Raw genomic sequence first — 18,963 nt, forward strand, 5'->3', positions numbered from 1 at the left:
GTTCACTTTTACTTGCAGCTGATACCAATTTTGACCCAGCCTTTTAGAAAGGGTAATGCTTTATTATTTCACTATCATCAATTAAATACTTTATACTAAATCTATGTAAATGGCAAGAATAGACATTTTAAATTCCTTTCAAGTCCTTTACAAGCAATTTTTTCTTTCAGCACTGTAGAATATCAAGATTACACACTGTCAGTATCATTCTGTAGACTTTCACACTACATAACATTCTCCAATGAAGTAGAGACATGTTCATTAATAAGAATTTATTAGTATATTTGGAAGGGATCTGCAGTAAATCTTTACAGCACAAAACTAAACATGGCTCCATGTTGAGTCCAAACTGTGCATGTTACTTTTGAGAAACGCATGACAAGCATCTTGTGAAAAAAAAACAAAAAAGAAAAACAGAACTCCACGCTCTCCCAACAAAAAGGAAACCTCAAAATGAACAAAAAAGCAAACTGTAGAAAACTGTATTTTGGGCAAACTAAGTCAGCTCCAAACAATTTTAATAGGTACCTACTGTGGCTTCTGGAATCATTGTTGCATGCATATCTCTAGTCATATTGGATTTCTCTTTCAGCTTTGACTGGAGTAATGTGTGTTCCATTACACCAATTTGTATGTCCATCTGAACAGTTTCTTGCTTCAGTTTTGTTAAGGCTTGTTTAATCTTCACTAGAGGAGCTGTTCAAAAAAAAAAAAAAAAAAGGTAACAGTACAACTGTCAGCTACTTAACACAAAAGCATTATTTCCTATAATTCACTCCTTAAAATTGAAGAGTTGAATGAACAAAAGGGCGTTCTACTCTAAAGACTTGATTGTACCGATACATCATTTTTAATAAGCAAGACACTTTAAAGATAGAAATAGGCAATGACAATTTTGCTGTCTTCTTGACATCTAAGATCTGCATAAAGATGTGCATCAACATTAAGATAGGTTTGTCAATGATGCCTTTGCTCAGTTGAAAGCCTCATCCCGATAGCTGACTTGGGGTTTGGTAGAGAACACAAGACACCTTCAGCAGGATGTCATCTTACCCGTGAACAGCTATTAAAATGTTTTGTGCTTCATACTTTGTTTCTAATCCCTCGCTTCCCACTAATATCACCCTAGGGATGCTGCTGCTGCATCATATTGCCCCTTACAATTCTGGGGTCTAGATGCTATCCTGACCCTTGGCCATGCCATAATACAGAAAAGGTGTTGCGAGGAAGGTGAGTAGCTCCTTCACAGTGAAGCAAGGGTGCACAAAATTTCCTTAAACAGTAACGCTTACAACTAGTTAGGTCAATTAGCTGTAATGGATACAGTTAAATATGGATACAGCTTGCATATTTAGCCCTCCTGTAACATGCATCAATTTATTTCTGCATTCATACTCCTTATGCATTTGCAACAGAATGCATTTATCAGGAAAAATCTCAAACCACCAAATCCCAAGTCCGAGACAAACTAATTCAAATAGGTATGCAGTTTTAAATATTAAAAAAGCGCAAACATCAAAACACCAAAATCAATTTTCTTACTGACTCCAGGCAGCCTTAGTCAGGGAATCTAACAGCTACTGCCAGTAACTGTTTCAGAGTAAAAGGGCTTGAACTTGTAATGTGTGAATTTCTTCCAGTGAGTTGATAACTTTAAAGCAGAGACACGCCCCCCCACCCCCCCTTCTTTTAGATTTTTATAAATAATTTACCAAAGGGGGAAATAGGGGGAAATTCTGGAATCTCTACCTTCTGCAGACTTGCATAACCTTTTCAAAGAGGTTTAGACTCCTGATTTTCTTAAGACACCTTTTAAGATTTTAATACTGATATTTTAGACTAGTCACTCATTCTGGTCTTGTTTTATTTTTCTTTAATAAAGGACAAGTTATGTACCTGTAACTGAGAAAACAGGTGTTTGGTTTGAGGCAAAACCATACTTACCACCATCGGTCATACTGCTTCCTTTCTCTTCCGTTTCCTGCTTTACTCTCTCTAATACTTCTGTAATCTTAAAATAGATAATTTTTTCTTAATTAAACAAGATGAATGTCAAGTTAAAAAAAGAAAACAAAAAAACCCCTCTCTGCTGAATAACTGCATTAGTTAAAAAAAAAGAACTAATCTTAGTTGTTGCATACAGAGGAACAATTTTTTTCAAACATTAAGAAAAATTTAACTGTAAATAAATTAATGTAAAAATTACAGGAAAAAGAACAACAAGTTGGCCAGACAGCATGGTGTTACTGAGAATCTGTGCATCCCAAAACAATAAAAACAACAGTGTAAGTGTTGCAGTGTGATGCTGGATGGAAGATAGGAACCAATGTCCCCGCAGACCAAGATTCACCAAATGACCATGCCAGCTGCCCTTTTGGAAGTTAGGACTTCAGCAGGTGATGGTGGAAACCTGAGAAACAGCACTCCAGCAAAAGAAGGTGCAGCAGTCAAGCCTGCTGGCACTGGTGGGTATGTAAAATGTGTGTATGAAGAATAAAAGCGCATTTCAGCACTATCTATCAACCAGTTTCCCTTTGTAGACAATGAATAGAAAGCAAATATATGATTCTAAGGTACAGCCTAGGTAATAATTCGGTATTTTTGTCTATAATATAAAAATGGCTCTTCATTAAGGCTTCAATAAGCCTTTTCAGTAACAAAGAAGAAAAATTCCTGCATTGTTATTACGTACCTACAATGGTACTAGTATCGCCAAGTGGGCTGAGATTTGATTGCATGCTTGAAAGCAGATCAGTAGTAATATCTGATGTGTCTAGTTTATCTCAGATATGCACCACTGCATCTACATTAGCTTGAAGGCTGTCAGCTAGTAAGATGTTCATCGTTACTAATTAATCAATAACTTCCAAAGCACAAACACATTATAAATCTGAAGTCATCGTAAAGTACTCTCTTTTTCAAACTTACTTACTTGAGAGTGAAGTAGAAGGAAGCTCTAATTCGGCAGAATCCATTCACCCAGAAATCTTCGCTAGAAAACTCTCATTAAACTGCTGTATTACATATTGCAGTTGGACTAGATGATCATTGTAGGTCCCTTCCAACTGAACTATTCTATTCTAAAACATCTCAAAATTGTTTTACAATTTCCAGCATGTTCTTATGGTGTGATCTATTTTATGTAACTATTTCAGACACTTTATTGTCTATTAAGTAAAGTGGGTTTTTCAAACCGAAACAACAGAGACATTAAAAAAATAATTTCTGAATTGACAAAGGGTTGAAATATTTGGAAATCAGGCAGTAATTCTAAACGAAATGCCGTGAAACAGTCAACATGCTTGAGGCAGTTAGGAGTCTGGGTATTTTTCTTTAAATTTGTCAGAGCACAGATTTAAAGAAAAAAAAAAAAAAAACAGAAGAAAACCAGTTTTAGGTATTAAGATAATTTGACTGGTATGGAAAAGTTGATATTTAGTCAAATACTGCTTTTAAGTGCTTGGAAGATGAAAATTTCAAATTGTTAATTTTAACTAAAAATAAGAGTTAAGCTCTTCTTCTTCCAAAGAATTTATGGACATGATTTGATTAATCCTCAATAATTCTAGGACACAGGTTATAAAATACAGAACATTTACCGTCTTTTACAAACTGGGGAAATTAAGAGCTCAATAGTTTGCCCAAATTCACAAGTTAAAAATCAATGGCAGCCTGGGTTTAAAATTTAGGGACTGGACTAGATCACCTCCACTAAACAAACAGATTAAGACAAGAACGAATCAAAAAGAACGGGCCTTATAAAACTGCAAACACTAAATGACAACTCTCTGAAGATTGTTTTACGTGAAGATGTGTTGTACCTCAGAAAGCACTCTAATCCTTTCAGTTACTCCTCCACTTCCCTCTTGGTACTTCTCTTTAGCCTGGAAAGAAACATGTTTTCTGCTGTAAAGACAAAGCTGAAGAGATATATGCAGATAGCTCAGAGAGAACACCAAAACTTGCTCTCACAAGTCCCAATTCCAGAAACTCTCCTACAAAGTCCCAATGATGTTTACAGTGCTACACATATGAGGACAGGCTTGAAACCTCAGCCCCTCTAATAACTATCATTCAAAAATTTAAAGTGGTTTAAAAAAATGTAATAGCCCTAATACATACACAATAAGAAGTATGTTTTCTAACCATTTACATGAGGAAATAAACATAAAGAAGATTTGCCAGAATGCAGACAAAATTGAATCCTGAAACCCAGAATACTTCTTCATCAACAGTAAATTACTATCTTGAAGTTTCTTAAAAGTTTAACAGTAAGGAAAACAGAAAGCACAGACATCAAATCCTGTTAGCCTTATTTTAATGTTATGTCCACAAATAGGAGGGCTAGCCAAATGGCAGCTTATACAGGCCTCCTAACTAGGGGATCAAAAAGCTTCTCAAACAGCACTCTACTGGCATAAAACTAAATGAAGCAAAGAAGTAATTGGAGGGCTTTGTGCACATTAGCATGAGTAATCAATATAGGAGATGAGTGCTGGACTGAGACTGTAGTTTTTTCCAGTCATCACAGATGTGTGAACTTCACGTGGAAAGCAGAACTAGCAATTTACTAGCTGCTCAAGATTGGCAACAGATTTACATAATATTCAGGCAAAATCCATTTACTTTCCCTTGTAGATGAGTTGAATAAAAACTGCTAGTTTAGCTTAAAAACTATATAATTTGACAGCCAATCAGCATTTCCCCTGCTTTATATCCAACAGCAGAATTCACGGATAACTCCTCCGTATCTTCTTTGCCGTCGTCCTCACTTAATAGCAAGTTAATACTAGAGAAGGCAACAACAAAAGATCAGTGCTTACCTCACTCAGCAAGGCTTGTGCTGAACGGTACTCTTGAACCAAGTGCTCCAACTGATTGTTGATGTACTTTTCCCTGCTATTGATCTTTTCCAATGTTCTGCTGATTTCATTATGGAGTTTGTCAAGGTAACCCTAGAAAATCATATTCTGTGAGTTGACAGCATACAGATAGTATGCAAAGAGTATTAAAATGGTGCTGTAATTAAGAAAGGATATTGAAACCTACAAGTAAGAGAGAAAAATAGTACAGAAATGCTGTAAGAAAAAATTACTGCTAATGTTTTCTGGTTTGCCCACCTCCAAAACACTCATTTCAAGCTTTACTGCTTCCATCACTCTCCCCCTTCAATTAATTACAAATGTCAATGTCAGTAAATTACTCTAACAACAGGATTTGACAGTATTTTGGGTTTTTTATCAGCACTTATTTTCAAATTGTATTATTGTATTATTCTATTTTGCCCTCTGTAGTCAGGATGTACTTAGGGTAATGCATATGTTAATGAACCCTAATATCCCTGTTAAACCTCACATATACAACTCTTTACCACAAGATATTTTGCCAGTCCCACTGCCCCTAATCATCATTATCATATGTTTCCCTTTTTAGTTTTACAGCATTAGCACAAAATAAAATGAAAAAAATATCAATTTAGTTCTTAACGTATATCAAATAAAAAATAAAAATGCTGACAGATCAGTGAAATATTCTGTGCATACAAGACATACCCTAGTTTCTTTCAAAGAAGATTCAATTCCTTCCTTATGCTGATGCATTTGATCTACATGAATCCTCCAATCCTAAAAAAGATGCCACAAAGTAAAACAGAAGTAAGTAAAACTTTTAACTTTCTCCGGTTACTAAACAAAGGCTGGTATTCAAGGCAGGGTCAGTTCTCTTTTATACTATTACCGTGTATCATTCTGCCACTGACATGTTCATATCCAGAGGCACTTGCTTAATGTGACACAATTTATAAATCTCCTATATGTCACATGTGACACTTGGATCCATAAACACACACTGACATCCTCACTGATGCCATAGTAGCTATGCTTTTTAGTCTGTTTGATCTTCATGGAACTATTTCTGCTAGAAACCACTCTGGGCACAAATACTGAAAATATTGATTATAGCTGCACTAGCTCAGCTTATTGTTAGACAAAATGAGTGCTTCAAATGCCCAACACCTACCAGTTCCAGACTATCAGATCTTCTCTTTCTACTCAGTCCTTTACTATTATCAGGAGAAGAATGGAAAGAAATGAAAGAGGCAGAAATACTTAAGCTTATTTTTGATAGTGGGAGAAAATTAGAAGGGGGAAAATTATTTGCAGCTTCTAGGTCATAGGAAATATACATGGACTTAGGGATGAGAAAAGGTGCTGTTTTAACTTGATAGGAGGCTTCTTTTACTTAGAAATCAGTTCCAGTTCCCAAGCTTTATCACAAATTTTTCCTTATCAATGCAAACATTTTCCATCTCCTGGACCAAAGCACAGCTACAGCCAGACCGAGTTCAAAACGAAGCAGAGTAGCAGCACTGCAGAATTACTGCTATTTCAGTATTGTGTTTCTGAACATGCTAAAAAATATTTTTAAGATTTTTGAGCTTTTGGCACTGTACTGGTCTAGGTGTTAAAAAAAGAGTGATGTTAATAAATCTGTATTACTTGAAATCAAACCTTAGGAGACTTCCTTGTAAAATAGGCACTGTAAGGATACATGGAAGGTGACAGTGTTTGCTTCAGTAAGATTATCTGATCAGGGACCTTGTCAAAAAGGATGCTAAGCAAAACATAGAGAGGCACAAAACTGACTGACAAACAACAATGGAAGCAGTAACAAGAAACAAACCTGGCCAGTTACACTAATGGATAAGGGCATGTGGAGTGTGAGAATGTTTCTATCAGTACAATTAACTGATTGAGGACCTTGTCAAAATGGGATGGGAAGGAAAAAGGGGAGGGGAAAAACCAAAACCTATGGAGACACAGACCTGTCAGACAAACACAAAGGGAGACAAGAAACAAAGCTCATCAGTCACACTAACTGATGGGCTATCAAGAAACTGCAAGCATCACTTCAAAGAAGGTGAACCTGGCCCTTGCAACTGGTAAGAATGCAAGCTTGGGGGTTCTGGATATTCGGGAGGAGGATTGGTGCAACTATGCAAACTGATGAAGGAACGTGCAGGGGGAGGACTGGGGAGGAGAAAAGTGGGGAGCAGAGAGGGTATAAGAGGGGCTGCTGGTCATGTGTAAACTCTTGCCAGTCAGTCCACTTGTCTGACTGAGCCCTGGGCCTGATCACTGCAGTCTGTCCTACCTTCTTATTAAATTCTTTTTTAATTATCTTCCTGTGCAATCTCACTCTCTGTCCCACGTGTGTATGAGTGCTGCAAGGACTAAGTGCCTGCTGCTAGTGAGAGGGGATATGGGGCCAGCAACTGGAATCAAACCACGGCTGCACATGTCCCAGGCCTGTGGTGTCTGCAGCCAGAGAGAGTGGGGGTCTCAGTGCCAGCCACAGGAGCAGGTGAGGGTCTCAGCCACCACGGCAGGACTGGTATGTGTCTCAAAATCCAGCTACTGGGAAGGACCGGTATGAGTAAAGCAAGTGAGGGGCTCAGTGTCAGCAGCTGGAGCAGGACTGCAGGTCACAAGCCCATGTTGCTGTTGCTAGCTGCTGCGGTGGGGACAGGCAAGTGTTTGCATCTTCCCTAAACCCGCTGTGCACGTGTAAAATTCAATGGCAGACTTAAAACTGAACTAGCTGTCGAGTAGTAGGCCATAGACCCAGGCCTGGGTATATGCTAGTATTCAGGAGGACCCACAAGTATAGATTGCCCTTAAGACAAGCGCACGAGTGTGTGCATCTGTTTGCTGGCAAGCATCAAGCTGGACTAACCAGCCAGTAGAAAAGCACTGAAACAGTTAAGAGCGCCTAGGATCCAGGCAGGGGGATCAGACAGACAGAAGGACCATGGCAATAGTTGAGGGATCTATGAAGTGCATATGCTTGTGAATCTAGAGAAGGGGGTGTGCGCTTTCACTACTGAACTTCAATCTTAATTAGCCAAAGAGGAGGAAGGGGGCCTGGCTGTCTAGACTTATATTTTATGGGAGTCCTACAAGTGCTGTTGAAGACAGGGCCTTGCTTATGGCAGTTTGTGTAGCTGGCCACGTCAGGGTCCTTTGTGTGTCTGTGTGATACATGCTTAACTTTGCTACTGGTTGAATGTGCAAACAGTAAAGAAGCAGCAGCTGCATCCATCAGGCTGGGATGGGGACCCACGGGTCCCCAGGCACACGGGGCTGGGGTGCAGCACCTGAGCAAGAGGAAGAATTCCCGATTCCCAGGACACAGCCACTTATACTGTACAGGTACAAAACAAATCCTGGCTTAAAACAGCTGCACACTTAAACATGTACCATCCTTCAATCACAGGCAGTTCCACTGATTTGAAGTGAGGCCATCCCCCTGCTTAGGACATGCACATAACTACCACAGGACCGGTGCTTCTGTCGTACTATGTCAGAAGAGCACAGTGGAGCATCTCCAACAGCCGTTCAACCCATGAAGTTCACCCACTGTCTACAACTGTGCTGCCGCCCACTATTCTCTTCTAGAACGAAATGAAGACTAGTAGAGAAAATGTGCTTATGTTGGGTTTTAAGTTTGCAGCAGACTCAAGATCTTTTGTTGGTCTGGTGACAGTTGTTCACAATTTGCCAAACTTTGGAGTTTAAATAAAAACACCACCACCACCCCTCCCACCCCACCCTCGCCCCCACCTCCCACCCCTGCCCAGGACTTTACAAATAAGTTCTAGTTTCTAATGCCATTGATTAAACTATTAACCTGCTCCTAGTACTATGTTTGCATGTACAGCTTGGGAAACAGAATATGATGCTTTTCTTGTAGAATGAAAGAAGACCAAACACTTCTCTCCAGTTACTTCTGAAAGTATGAAAGCACAGAAGCTGGAAAAAGAAGAATCCTCTTTTACGTTCATTTTGACATATTCCTTAAAGCCAAGAGATGGTGCATTAAACTGTAAGCTAATAAACGTCAGTTCCTACAGTGGCTTTAATTTTCCATGTATGTCTTTATTAAGCTTTAATTTCTTACTGTGAGAATCAAGCATCCTGTTCTCTGTAACAAATGAACTTGCTGAGGATCACAGAAAGGTGGCTCAAACCAGGCAATTCTTCACATAGAAGAATGCAGTATAGTGTAAGACAGGCAAGCAATTTAGCAGACAGTTGAGAGCTTAGCCTATTTTTGGCAAGATAATTATCTTTCATTGAATTCCGTATCACTGCTGCAGATTGCTCCAACACCCCAACTAGCCAGGTCACTACAAATGAGCAATTTCAATACTGCACTGATCTGTGTATGCTCTACAAGCTCCTAGAAAGAATGCTTATGGCAATGCCAGGAATAGGTCTTAGGTTTGGACTTGTCAAAGATAGAAGTCTACTTCTAAGCTGCTCGTTCTAGACGCTTTGAAATAGATTATGGAGAGAAATACACATTTCTAAGAAATTACGAATTTCACCTTGAGGTAATTACCTGGATAGGTAAGTAAAATCGGTTGAAAGATTACTCCTTTTTGCTAAATATAAGGAGAGCCCATGATGACTAGATCAGAGGTACAGACCTACTTTATTATCATGCAAAGTTCAGCAAGATGAATTCCATACAATCAACCTTTCGTGTGGTTGACAAATGGAACAGTTGAAAGATAAGAACTTTATCAGCTCTCTTCCAGGAAGATATTTTAATACCTGCTAAACTGAGGGTATAATTTTTCAGAAGCGTGAATACATTGGAAATGTTTAACTATTTAAGAAGTTTCCACTGAATAAATACATGGCAATAAATCTATAAAAATAAGGTGCCCTGTAAGTAGCAGAAAAAATTATTCTTATATGATGTTGGGAAAAAAACCTGAAAATTATTGCTTCTAGGGTCAAAGTAAGTGACAAAGGTTCAGACAAGATAGCACTGGAGAGCTCATTATTCACAATTCTTGGCATGACAAAAGAAAAAAATTGTAAATGGAAAGTAAACAACACTTTAATCACTATGTGTACATATGCAAATCTATTCTTGCATACCTTATTGTCAGTCCTGACTGTAACTTTCAGCTGTGGAAGCACACGTTCCACTTCCAGATTCCACTCTGCTGCATCTGTTGTGGACTGTAAGATCTCTTCTTGCTTTGCAGTGTCATTCATGTCCTGTGTAAAAATCACAAAGTTTATATACAAAATATCGTTGTTACACACAGTGAGAACTGTTAGAAATCATGTTACAATGGCTTACAGTGTTCATATTCAGAACAATACTTATAGCTAAGAATGATCTAGACTACAGATGTAACAGATTAATGGCTTTCTTTGAGTTCATAAATATTAGGAATTAAAATAAATATCTTCTCATCATATTTAAAATTGAAAATAATTACATTTATATAATAAGAAATTATAATACCTTCCAGAAATGGGGGGGGGGGGGGGGTGTTGATGGTTATCAAAATATAAGAAACTAATACCATGTTTCCCTAAAAGCCTCTGCAAAAATTTCTTGCAAATGTGTCCAGCAACCTTCCAGCGATACCAGTTTAGAAACTGGCTGCATATTTTTCTTTTAAAATAAGCTGATTCATTTCAGTTGGAATGTTTTTTTTCAAGTTTAGACTATACAAGGATTTTCAGACTTAAATCCAACAGAAATAAATTGCTGCTGCAGATGTAAAAGTCTCTCAAAAGAGGACTGATGGGTAACAACTTACCGATCTGTACGTTTGTGCCTTTAGAACATTCAGGTCAATAAAATCTTCTTCACTGTCTGACTCTTCTTCCTTAAGGGAAGTTGAAAAGTAAGACTTCAGTAAGTACTGCACAATCTTTCTCCATAATTTTATTTTGCAGGAGCACAGGACAACGAATATTAAATTCCGTATTTCTGAACAAAACAAGACATGGAGAGTTTATGATAATGGAGCTTGTATTTACTTAAAATTTTATGAGGAGATACAATATCTGGGACAAGCTGAAAGATGAAAGCTACCCCACATTTCCCTCAGGGTGCCACAGTATTTAAAAACTAAACCAACCAACCAAAAAAATCCCCACAACCTAAGCCCTCTCACATCAAGTGGGCAATTATCAGTAGTTGTATGGTAACTGTAATTTCTTATGTGTTTCCTAAAGCTTTGCATTAAAAATAAAACCAAAACAAAACAAAAGCCAAACTACAACCAGACTTGAACATAGTTTTCAAGATGATGTTTGCACTACATGCAGAATGATGCCACATTTTAAGTGTGCAGAATGATACAATTCAAATTGAGGCAATTGATTTGTTTTCTTGCTCATGACACTACATACTGGGCTAATGGTTTTAGTTCTCTATTATAGTCTCAGAATTGCAATCGTCAGCGACCATGATCAGCTCAGAGCCCATCACTACATAAGTAAAGCTGCTTTTTCTGTGCATTACCCTCCATTTATCTATACTGAATTTCACCTGCCATTTTATCACCCATACACTTCACCCTTATACACCTTGTCCTTCTGTAGCTCTTCTGTTAGCCATCTTCTCCACCAAAGTCAAATTTCATCATCCACCTCCTGTCTAGACAAATCATGAAAGCTGCAATAACACAGGTCTTAGTGTAAAACCTTTCAAGACTCAGTTAATGAAAACCTGGGAGCTTATTCCTCTACCTTACCTAGTTTTTAACTAACAGGAAGCACTTTATTTTCTTCTGGCATGTTTGGCCCCTAGTCCCCTGAATACTTGCAAGAAATTAATGGTGACTAGATTGGGACCACCTTTTGCTAAATGGACAATATATATTTGTGAAGCACTTATAAGAACATACTACAACACTACCATAACAACAGCAACAATACTAGTTATCGGAACTGAGAAACCAAACTGTGCAGATTTCCTTGCACACCCAGCCTCACTAGCTACTGTTGGCTACCTAATATGGACTACACAGTTCCCCAAGATCTACAGAAGTAGGCTTGTCTCCGTCAGCCTCATCAACCTTATTCAGAAGAATCAATACCAAAGAACAATCAATGAACGTCATCATTAGCATTTAACTACTAGAAATACTGCTAAATTCAAATATGGATACAGCTAATACATCCAGGACATATCAATATATTGGCAGCAACAATGGACCGGAGACAAAAAAATTACATCGCATATAATTAATCCCTGTAGAACCATTAGGGGCTCTAAAAAGTGATTATCCACTTGGTATAAACCTAGCTCAATGGTTTTATTAACACACAAACTTGGAACAGCTAATAGAACATGTTAGTTGTGAAAATCATGGCCCAAGATACTACCTGAGAGCAAATCCAGAGGTTCTTTGAAGGGTTTCAACTGTGCTTTAGTTAACTGTTTCGTCCCCACTTCCCAATTTAAACAGCTTAGACCTTAACAAGACACAGAAAAGAGCAGACAGCTGACTGTTCTCATATTCAAAGCTTTTTTACCAACAGCTTGCATTTCTGAGGCTGGTCAAACATGCAATACAGAATGTCTCTTATTCTTCTCAGAATTATTCAAGACTTTTTCTGTGGAGACTTCAAAGATGATAAAAATGTGACCAGACATCCACATCACAATATCTGCATATTGGATGAAATTTAGGAAGTTTGGAATTTTTCTTGGCTAATAAAAATGAGAAAAATAATGCAACACTTCGGAAAACTGAGAAGAGGAAGAAGAGAAGCAAACTCTTCAACTGTTACATTCTTGTGGACTATTGTGGCATATAAATTGGGACTATAATCAGAACCGTATGATAACATTACTGGCATTCTATTTCCAACTTTTATGACCTTTGAAAAATGTGAACACAAAAATGGGATAGTTGTGGCATTTTCTATCCCGTATTGCTGGGCCTTAACACTCCAGAAAAATGTTTTCTCCTCAACTAATTTACTGACACAGCAAGTGAGCACTTTCAGGCTCACAGCTTTCAATAATTTAGTTTTGATCTACATTTATTTTGCACAGAATCATCAGCTTTTGGAGAAATCGGATGTGAAACTAACTTCTTTCTGTAATTTTCACTTTAATTTTCCTCAGCTAACTTCTCTCTCCAGAAAAATCTTGTTTAAGTCAGCAGTAAAAAACCTCACTTCAGGCAGACTGACAAAGGCCTGTGAAAATGACAATGTCTTGTGATCACATTATGCTACCAGTTTACAGTGAGACTCCATCTCTCATAAAAATAAATCTTCTGAGAAAGTCAATCAGCAAGAAAACACTTCGTTCAACATCCATCCATCAGCAAGTCCCAAAAGCAGATTTGAATCTACAGGTGTATTTCATAGACATGACAACTTCACTGCAATTATTATGGTTAAAAAGCAGGAATAAATAAAACAGTTGATCCTCAAACATTGCCAGCTTGTTGGTAAAAGGATTTAAAAAATGCACAGAAAGACTGATACTGCAGTCAGAATGGATGATGGGATATTACCATTCCATTCATGGAATATATAGTGATGAGCTGCCATGACCTTTGTCTACAGAAACAATTCTGCAACCTTTATTTAGCTCTTTGTTGGTGTTTTTAAACAAATGCTCTGTTTCCAGTTGTTCTCTTCCATCTACTTTGTTCCCAAATTTTCAGACCAACTAAGTACCAAAGTTAGTGTTTCCTATTTGCAGTGAAATCTGAGTTATAATAGTGAGCATTCCATTAATTAAGCGCTGGGCAAATTTTAACCTAGTATTAGCCAATTCTGTAAACAGGGATTGAAGTTTTGTTTAACATCAACAGCTTGTATCAGCAGAAAACAAACAATTGTGAATCTATGTAATTTTAATATATGGTTAGATTCCACTTCACTTTACATTAACTATAAATGCATGTAAGAATATATGCTCTGTCCTGAAGAGTTAACAACCTTATCTGAAAGGAAACAAAAAACTATACAGAGAAGCTGACGATGCAGGAATGGAGATGCAGGAAAAAAGGGCGATTGAACAGCTAATAGAAAAGACTTCTGAAACAAAGCCAAACAAAATGAGCAGTGAGTAAAAATTTCCTTATAGTTGACCAATACTAATATAATAAAAACCAGGCAGGTAAACCTACCGCAACATCCTCTTCCAGTTTATTAAGTGTTAATTCGGCATCATCTTCTGTTATTTCTTCTTCTTCTAGCTCTTCTGTTGGATATGCTGGCCTGAAATTAGTTCAAACAACAGCAGAGCTTTTAAACATAGAAAATTAGGAATACCTCTGTAAGTTGCTCCTAAGCAAATGAAACTTTTAATGAGAAGTATGGTTGATGTGGAACATGACTAGACAGTGATTAGTGTCTCACATACTTAAACAAATAAAATTAACACTCAGTCTTAAAAGTGTTTATCTTGGATGGTCTTAAAAGTAAGGGTTAGTTATTATGCTAAGCCGTACACTATATTCATACTACAAAGACATCTTGGGAGTAAATTTTGATTTGTTTTCTCTTTTGGTCTAACCTCTTAACATTCAAGTGCAAGTCACCACAGACTTATTTTCAGCCTACAGCAGAATTTGTGTACTAAACAGAAATAACAGTAAAATATTTCCAAAATAGAAATTACTTCCATTTCAAAACCCATCAGAAAGAATGAATGAAATAAAGAACAAATTTTAAGAAATTTTCATATACTTGAAGTTATTGGTCATCTAATTTCTCCTAAGATTTCCTTCGGATTAAATACTCAAAGTTACTGTAGCCTACTTGTAACACGATCACATACTGTGCGTACCTCCAACTGAAGAGGTCAAGAATTTAGCTATTGATTGATAGGACCTAAAAGGACATGAAATGTTTCAAGTCAGCTGTCAGATTAACAAGCAGTTACGCACAGGAAAATGACCAAAAAAGGGTCATCAGTCAAATCTTTATTAATTAGCTAAATCTATTAATGGCCCAAACTCATCCTTTCCGGTAATAGATTAAATTGTGTGAAATTGCGTTAGGAATTAATTGGTCCCACTGCTTCAAGCCTAGTTGAATTCTGCATCTCATGAAACATCAAGTAAAACATTTTTAGTCATGTTTTGTCTTTACAATTACAACTTGCATTAGTTTGCTGGAAAACAATGCATAAGGGAGGATGCTTAAAAGTGTACTATACCTCTTCCAGCTAAAGCCAGTGTATTTCAAAGCTTCTTCAGCTAAACAATCAAGAACATAGCACACTTGCTCTCCGCAACCTGCCTTTAATTTTGAGGGAGGAAAATCCACAGGTCTTCCCTAAAATAAAGAGATAAGCTGTTTACTAATGGCTACCCATCAATCTGAGTTTCCTCTCAGGGAGGTAACAAGATTTTTTACACTAAAACCAAAATGTCCATTGTGTATGAAGATTTTACTAATGTTAATTCATATTCTTCCCCTATGCAGCTCCAGTCAGGCAGTGGAAGGGAAAACCGAACAACCCAAGAAAGAGATGCAGTGTAGAAATCTTAAAGCACCTGGTAAGAGGATACTCATAGGGAGCAGAAGAGTCAGAAACTGTTAAGGGAGCTAGATGGCCAAGCACACAAGTGACATCCTGGCAAAGTAATAACAGCTGTGGAGAAACTCAGGTACTGAGACTTAACCACCGGCTTTTTGACACTGCCTGTTTATTCTAGATTTTATTTATAAAATATTCTAATTTTATTTAGTGATGTCCTGCAGAGTAAACATCTTAGTTTGTTATGATTTAACTCCTTCAGAGAACAGTGTTCTTAACATCATTCACAGCTGCACCACAGTATAATCTTTCTAAGATCATACTTCCCCTAAGTCAATATATTCTCCTGACCCTTGGGGGAGGGGGTGGGTGGGTGTGTGTGTGTGTGTGGGGGGGTGTGTGTGTGTGTCTCTGTGTGTGTGTGTGTCTCTGTGTGTGTGTGTGTGTCTCTGTGTGTGTCTGTGTGTGTGTATTGAAAAAAATCCCTACAGTTCCTGGCAGTTTACACAGCTTTTTACTCCTTAACAAAAAAAAATGAAGAAGACATAAATACAATTCTAAACCATTTCCTTCACTATGAATTATATACCATTGACTTTGGCAGGATCAGGATCGTAAGCACTGTGCAAACTTTCCAGATAAAATCTTTGTAAATTACACTACTATAAATGAGCAACATATGTGGCACTACAAGAAGCCCAATTTAATCCATTTTACAGATTGTGGAACAAAACTAATTGGAATCATAATACTGTAAGACCATTTTTGTAGTGCCAAAAAATTAGCAAGTAGGTATAGACCGTATAAACTTCCAATTAACTAATTAACATAGTACAAACTTATTCATAGGAAAAGTCTGTCCAATCCTTGGGAACATAATCAGACAGGAGAGGAAGTGTGTCATTACTGTTATTTCTGAAGGTGATGCATGCGCTTGAAATACACTTAGGAAAACATCATGTTCAACACTTACAAATGATCGCAATTCTGAGAGTACATTTGATATTATTGCATTGGGGTCATCATATTCTTGTGGCTGTTCGAAAGGATGTCCCGCTTTAGTGATCAGCCAAGCGGCAAGTGTGCAAAACATAAAGAACTGCTCACCAGGATTAGTGGGCAGTGCAAAGTAGTGCCTGTTTAAAACGGAGAAAAAATGGTAAATATTTTGAACTCCTGAAGCTCTTACAGCATTATAGGCCAGCACAGGCTAGAAAGTAGTTTCCTTCACTGACTTTCTCAATGAGTGATCCATCTGAACTAAATTCAGGATGTCTAGTTTCACACATAACCACAGCAGATTATGTTTTCTACATGCAGCTCATCTGTTTCCCGCTTTGAGTAAGCTATTAATCAACATTAGACTTCCAAGGAATCAAATGGAAACTGGGTACTCCTCTGCCCTGCCAGCAGGATTATACAGCTTCAGTTAAACACCACCAAATTAACATTTCCACATAAACCTAAGTTACTCCTCTTATTTACCTGAGCAGTCTCAAATCATGATGAGCTCAATTCTGTTCCCATTTAATTTTAGGGATGCAGAATCCATCCCATCACTTCACAAAATACCACCACTGACTAATTAAGAGCCTATACAATGGATTAATTCAAATGTCCCTTGCATAACATAAAATACTTAAAAGCTCAAAATAATCAATAGTCAAAGATCTGCAATTGCCAACAACTCGTAGGCCACAAATAAGCTAAGATTTTGCTACATCTCAGGCATTGTTCACAGGGCAAGTGATTTACAGTGCAAGACAAAATTTAAATTTGAAAATCATCCTCTGAATAGATTAGCAAAAGTGATTGATAACTACTGTCAACATCACACAGCTAACAGCCTACTTCAAAAACAAAATTAAAATGATCCATTGCTAAAGCTTTATACCGTTACCCATGATGCTAGAAGCCAGGGTGGATTTGTCTCATCTTTTATCTACTTTAGAACACATTGAAAAATGCTTTAGAAGTGCATATTGCTCCCCTTTAAAGGGAGTTTAGACAAATAGCACAGAGAAAGATATCTGTATTTGGGTATATGATTATGCCTCTTTAAAAATAAGTAAATAAATAAATAAATGAACTTTGCACCAAGTGACCGCATGAAAACTTGAATGGCACTTCCTTGAGGAGGGGAGAATAGATTTAGTGAAGCCTCATTGCTTAAAGAGATGTGTCCTTTTTCTGCATATTGGCCTCATCCGTCCCATTATACCACAGTAACCTCACCTCCTGTTCCCTTCTTAACATCCACAGATACTCTTCCTGACAACAGCAATACATGCAGTTCCTTTTGCTCCAAAGTTCCCCAAACCTCTTCGCCTTCCCATATTCCTCAAGAGCGGAAAGAGGCTGGTGTACCTAAATCAGTGCATCAGCTCAGCTCAGGAGTGTGTTTTTTAAGTGATCCTTCCACCCAGCCTCACCTGCTTTGCTTTGGGTTACTTTAGAGAGCAAGGTATGCAAACTGAATCTATTTTGGATCACACTAAACTGAAAGATGTGGTCCTAAGGAGAATTCTGTCCATAAAATCAGACCACAGTGAATCCCCCCAAAACATAAATCGTGTGCACACTGGATACTCGGAACCAAACTCTTCCCCTGACAGACACGGCTGCTTGCTGAGGTGGACAAAGGTTTGCTTCCTTGCTCCAAATATATTGATGGTCAGAGAGCTGGCTAAAACCAGCTTATAGCCACTGTGCTCATACTCGAGCCTCTTTCCCAACAAGAGAATAATTTGGACTACATTCTTCCCCCCTACCAAACTGTTGCTTACAGAAAGCGTGGCATGCTGCTGTGGAGCCTGCTTAAAACTGACAGACGGATTTGAAAGCTGTTTGGGCACGTGGATGTTGGGAGCACATTGGTCCCGTTTCCTAAGTTTCCTGGCTCCCCACCATAATTAAAAAAAAGTATGAAACAAATATGTATTAGACTCAAACCAGACTTAAAAACAGCGGGTCCAAGCCCCCTTACAAATACACACAGCCCACAAACAGTTACCCTGAATACATGAAATTCAGCTGGGGTAGAATTCTTTTTCGCACAGATACCCTGGCATGCAAATATTCAGTATCTACCGGGGACAGGGAAGGCCAAGTGACCATTTACTTATCAGCCTTTAGAGGGACTTCCCGTTTTGAAAGCTTCAGAAGCATAGGGGAAGCGGTGAAGTTGACTGTTTTCTACTTGACGCGGGCATCTTGTCACTTGAGAACCAGCCTTCCTTCCCTCACCCCTGACCACAGCGGCCTAATCGCCCCCCGAAGTTTCCTCCTGCTGACGCTGGCCTTTCACCCAGCCGCGCACACCCGCCGGACGCCTCCCGCGGCCCCTCACGCGTGGAGCCTTCCGCGCCCCCGGGCTCCGCCGCCAGCCGGAGCGGGCGAGGGGCACCTGGAGAGCGGCCGCATGTTGTGGCGGCGCAGCGCCTCCTCCTCGTAGCTCAGCAGCTTCAGCTTGTCCAGCAGGTCCTCCATCAGCACGAACATGTGATACGCCGCGCCCGGGCCCCGCTCCGTCGCCATCGCCCCTTCATCGTCCCGGTCCCGGTCCCGGTCCGCCGCCGCCCCGCGCCGAACCCCCCCGCCGCCCGCGCTTTCCTCCGCCATCTTGGAGCCCCGCCG

At 38.7% G+C, this 18,963-nt stretch overlaps 1 protein-coding gene across 7 annotated transcripts in view; it reads right to left on the reverse strand.

Annotated features, from left to right (window-relative positions):
* Positions 1-18,954, reverse strand: part of IFT57 (intraflagellar transport 57) — a 33,880-nt gene extending 14,926 nt beyond the window's left edge. For 6 of the 7 annotated variants that reach the window (XR_007509095.1, XR_007509096.1, XR_007509097.1 and 3 more), the window contains exons 1-11: positions 18,734-18,954; positions 16,301-16,463; positions 15,004-15,122; positions 13,970-14,060; positions 10,628-10,696; positions 9,951-10,073; positions 5,553-5,624; positions 4,824-4,955; positions 3,822-3,884; positions 1,945-2,011; positions 533-696 (exon numbers count right to left, since the gene is read on the reverse strand). Coding sequence is in view for 2 of the 7 variants with exons in the window: in XM_049824999.1 (XP_049680956.1) it covers positions 533-696; positions 1,945-2,011; positions 3,822-3,884; positions 4,824-4,955; positions 5,553-5,624; positions 9,951-10,073; positions 10,628-10,696; positions 13,970-14,060; positions 15,004-15,122; positions 16,301-16,463; positions 18,734-18,948 (1,278 nt within the window). In the remaining 5 variants the exon portion in view is untranslated. The other variant, XR_007509098.1, reaches the window with a different exon arrangement.
* Positions 18,955-18,963: the final 9 nt, after the last annotated feature.

This window comes from Accipiter gentilis, chromosome 21 (genome assembly GCF_929443795.1).
Source record: "Accipiter gentilis chromosome 21, bAccGen1.1, whole genome shotgun sequence".
Lineage (NCBI taxonomy): Eukaryota > Metazoa > Chordata > Aves > Accipitriformes > Accipitridae > Astur > Astur gentilis.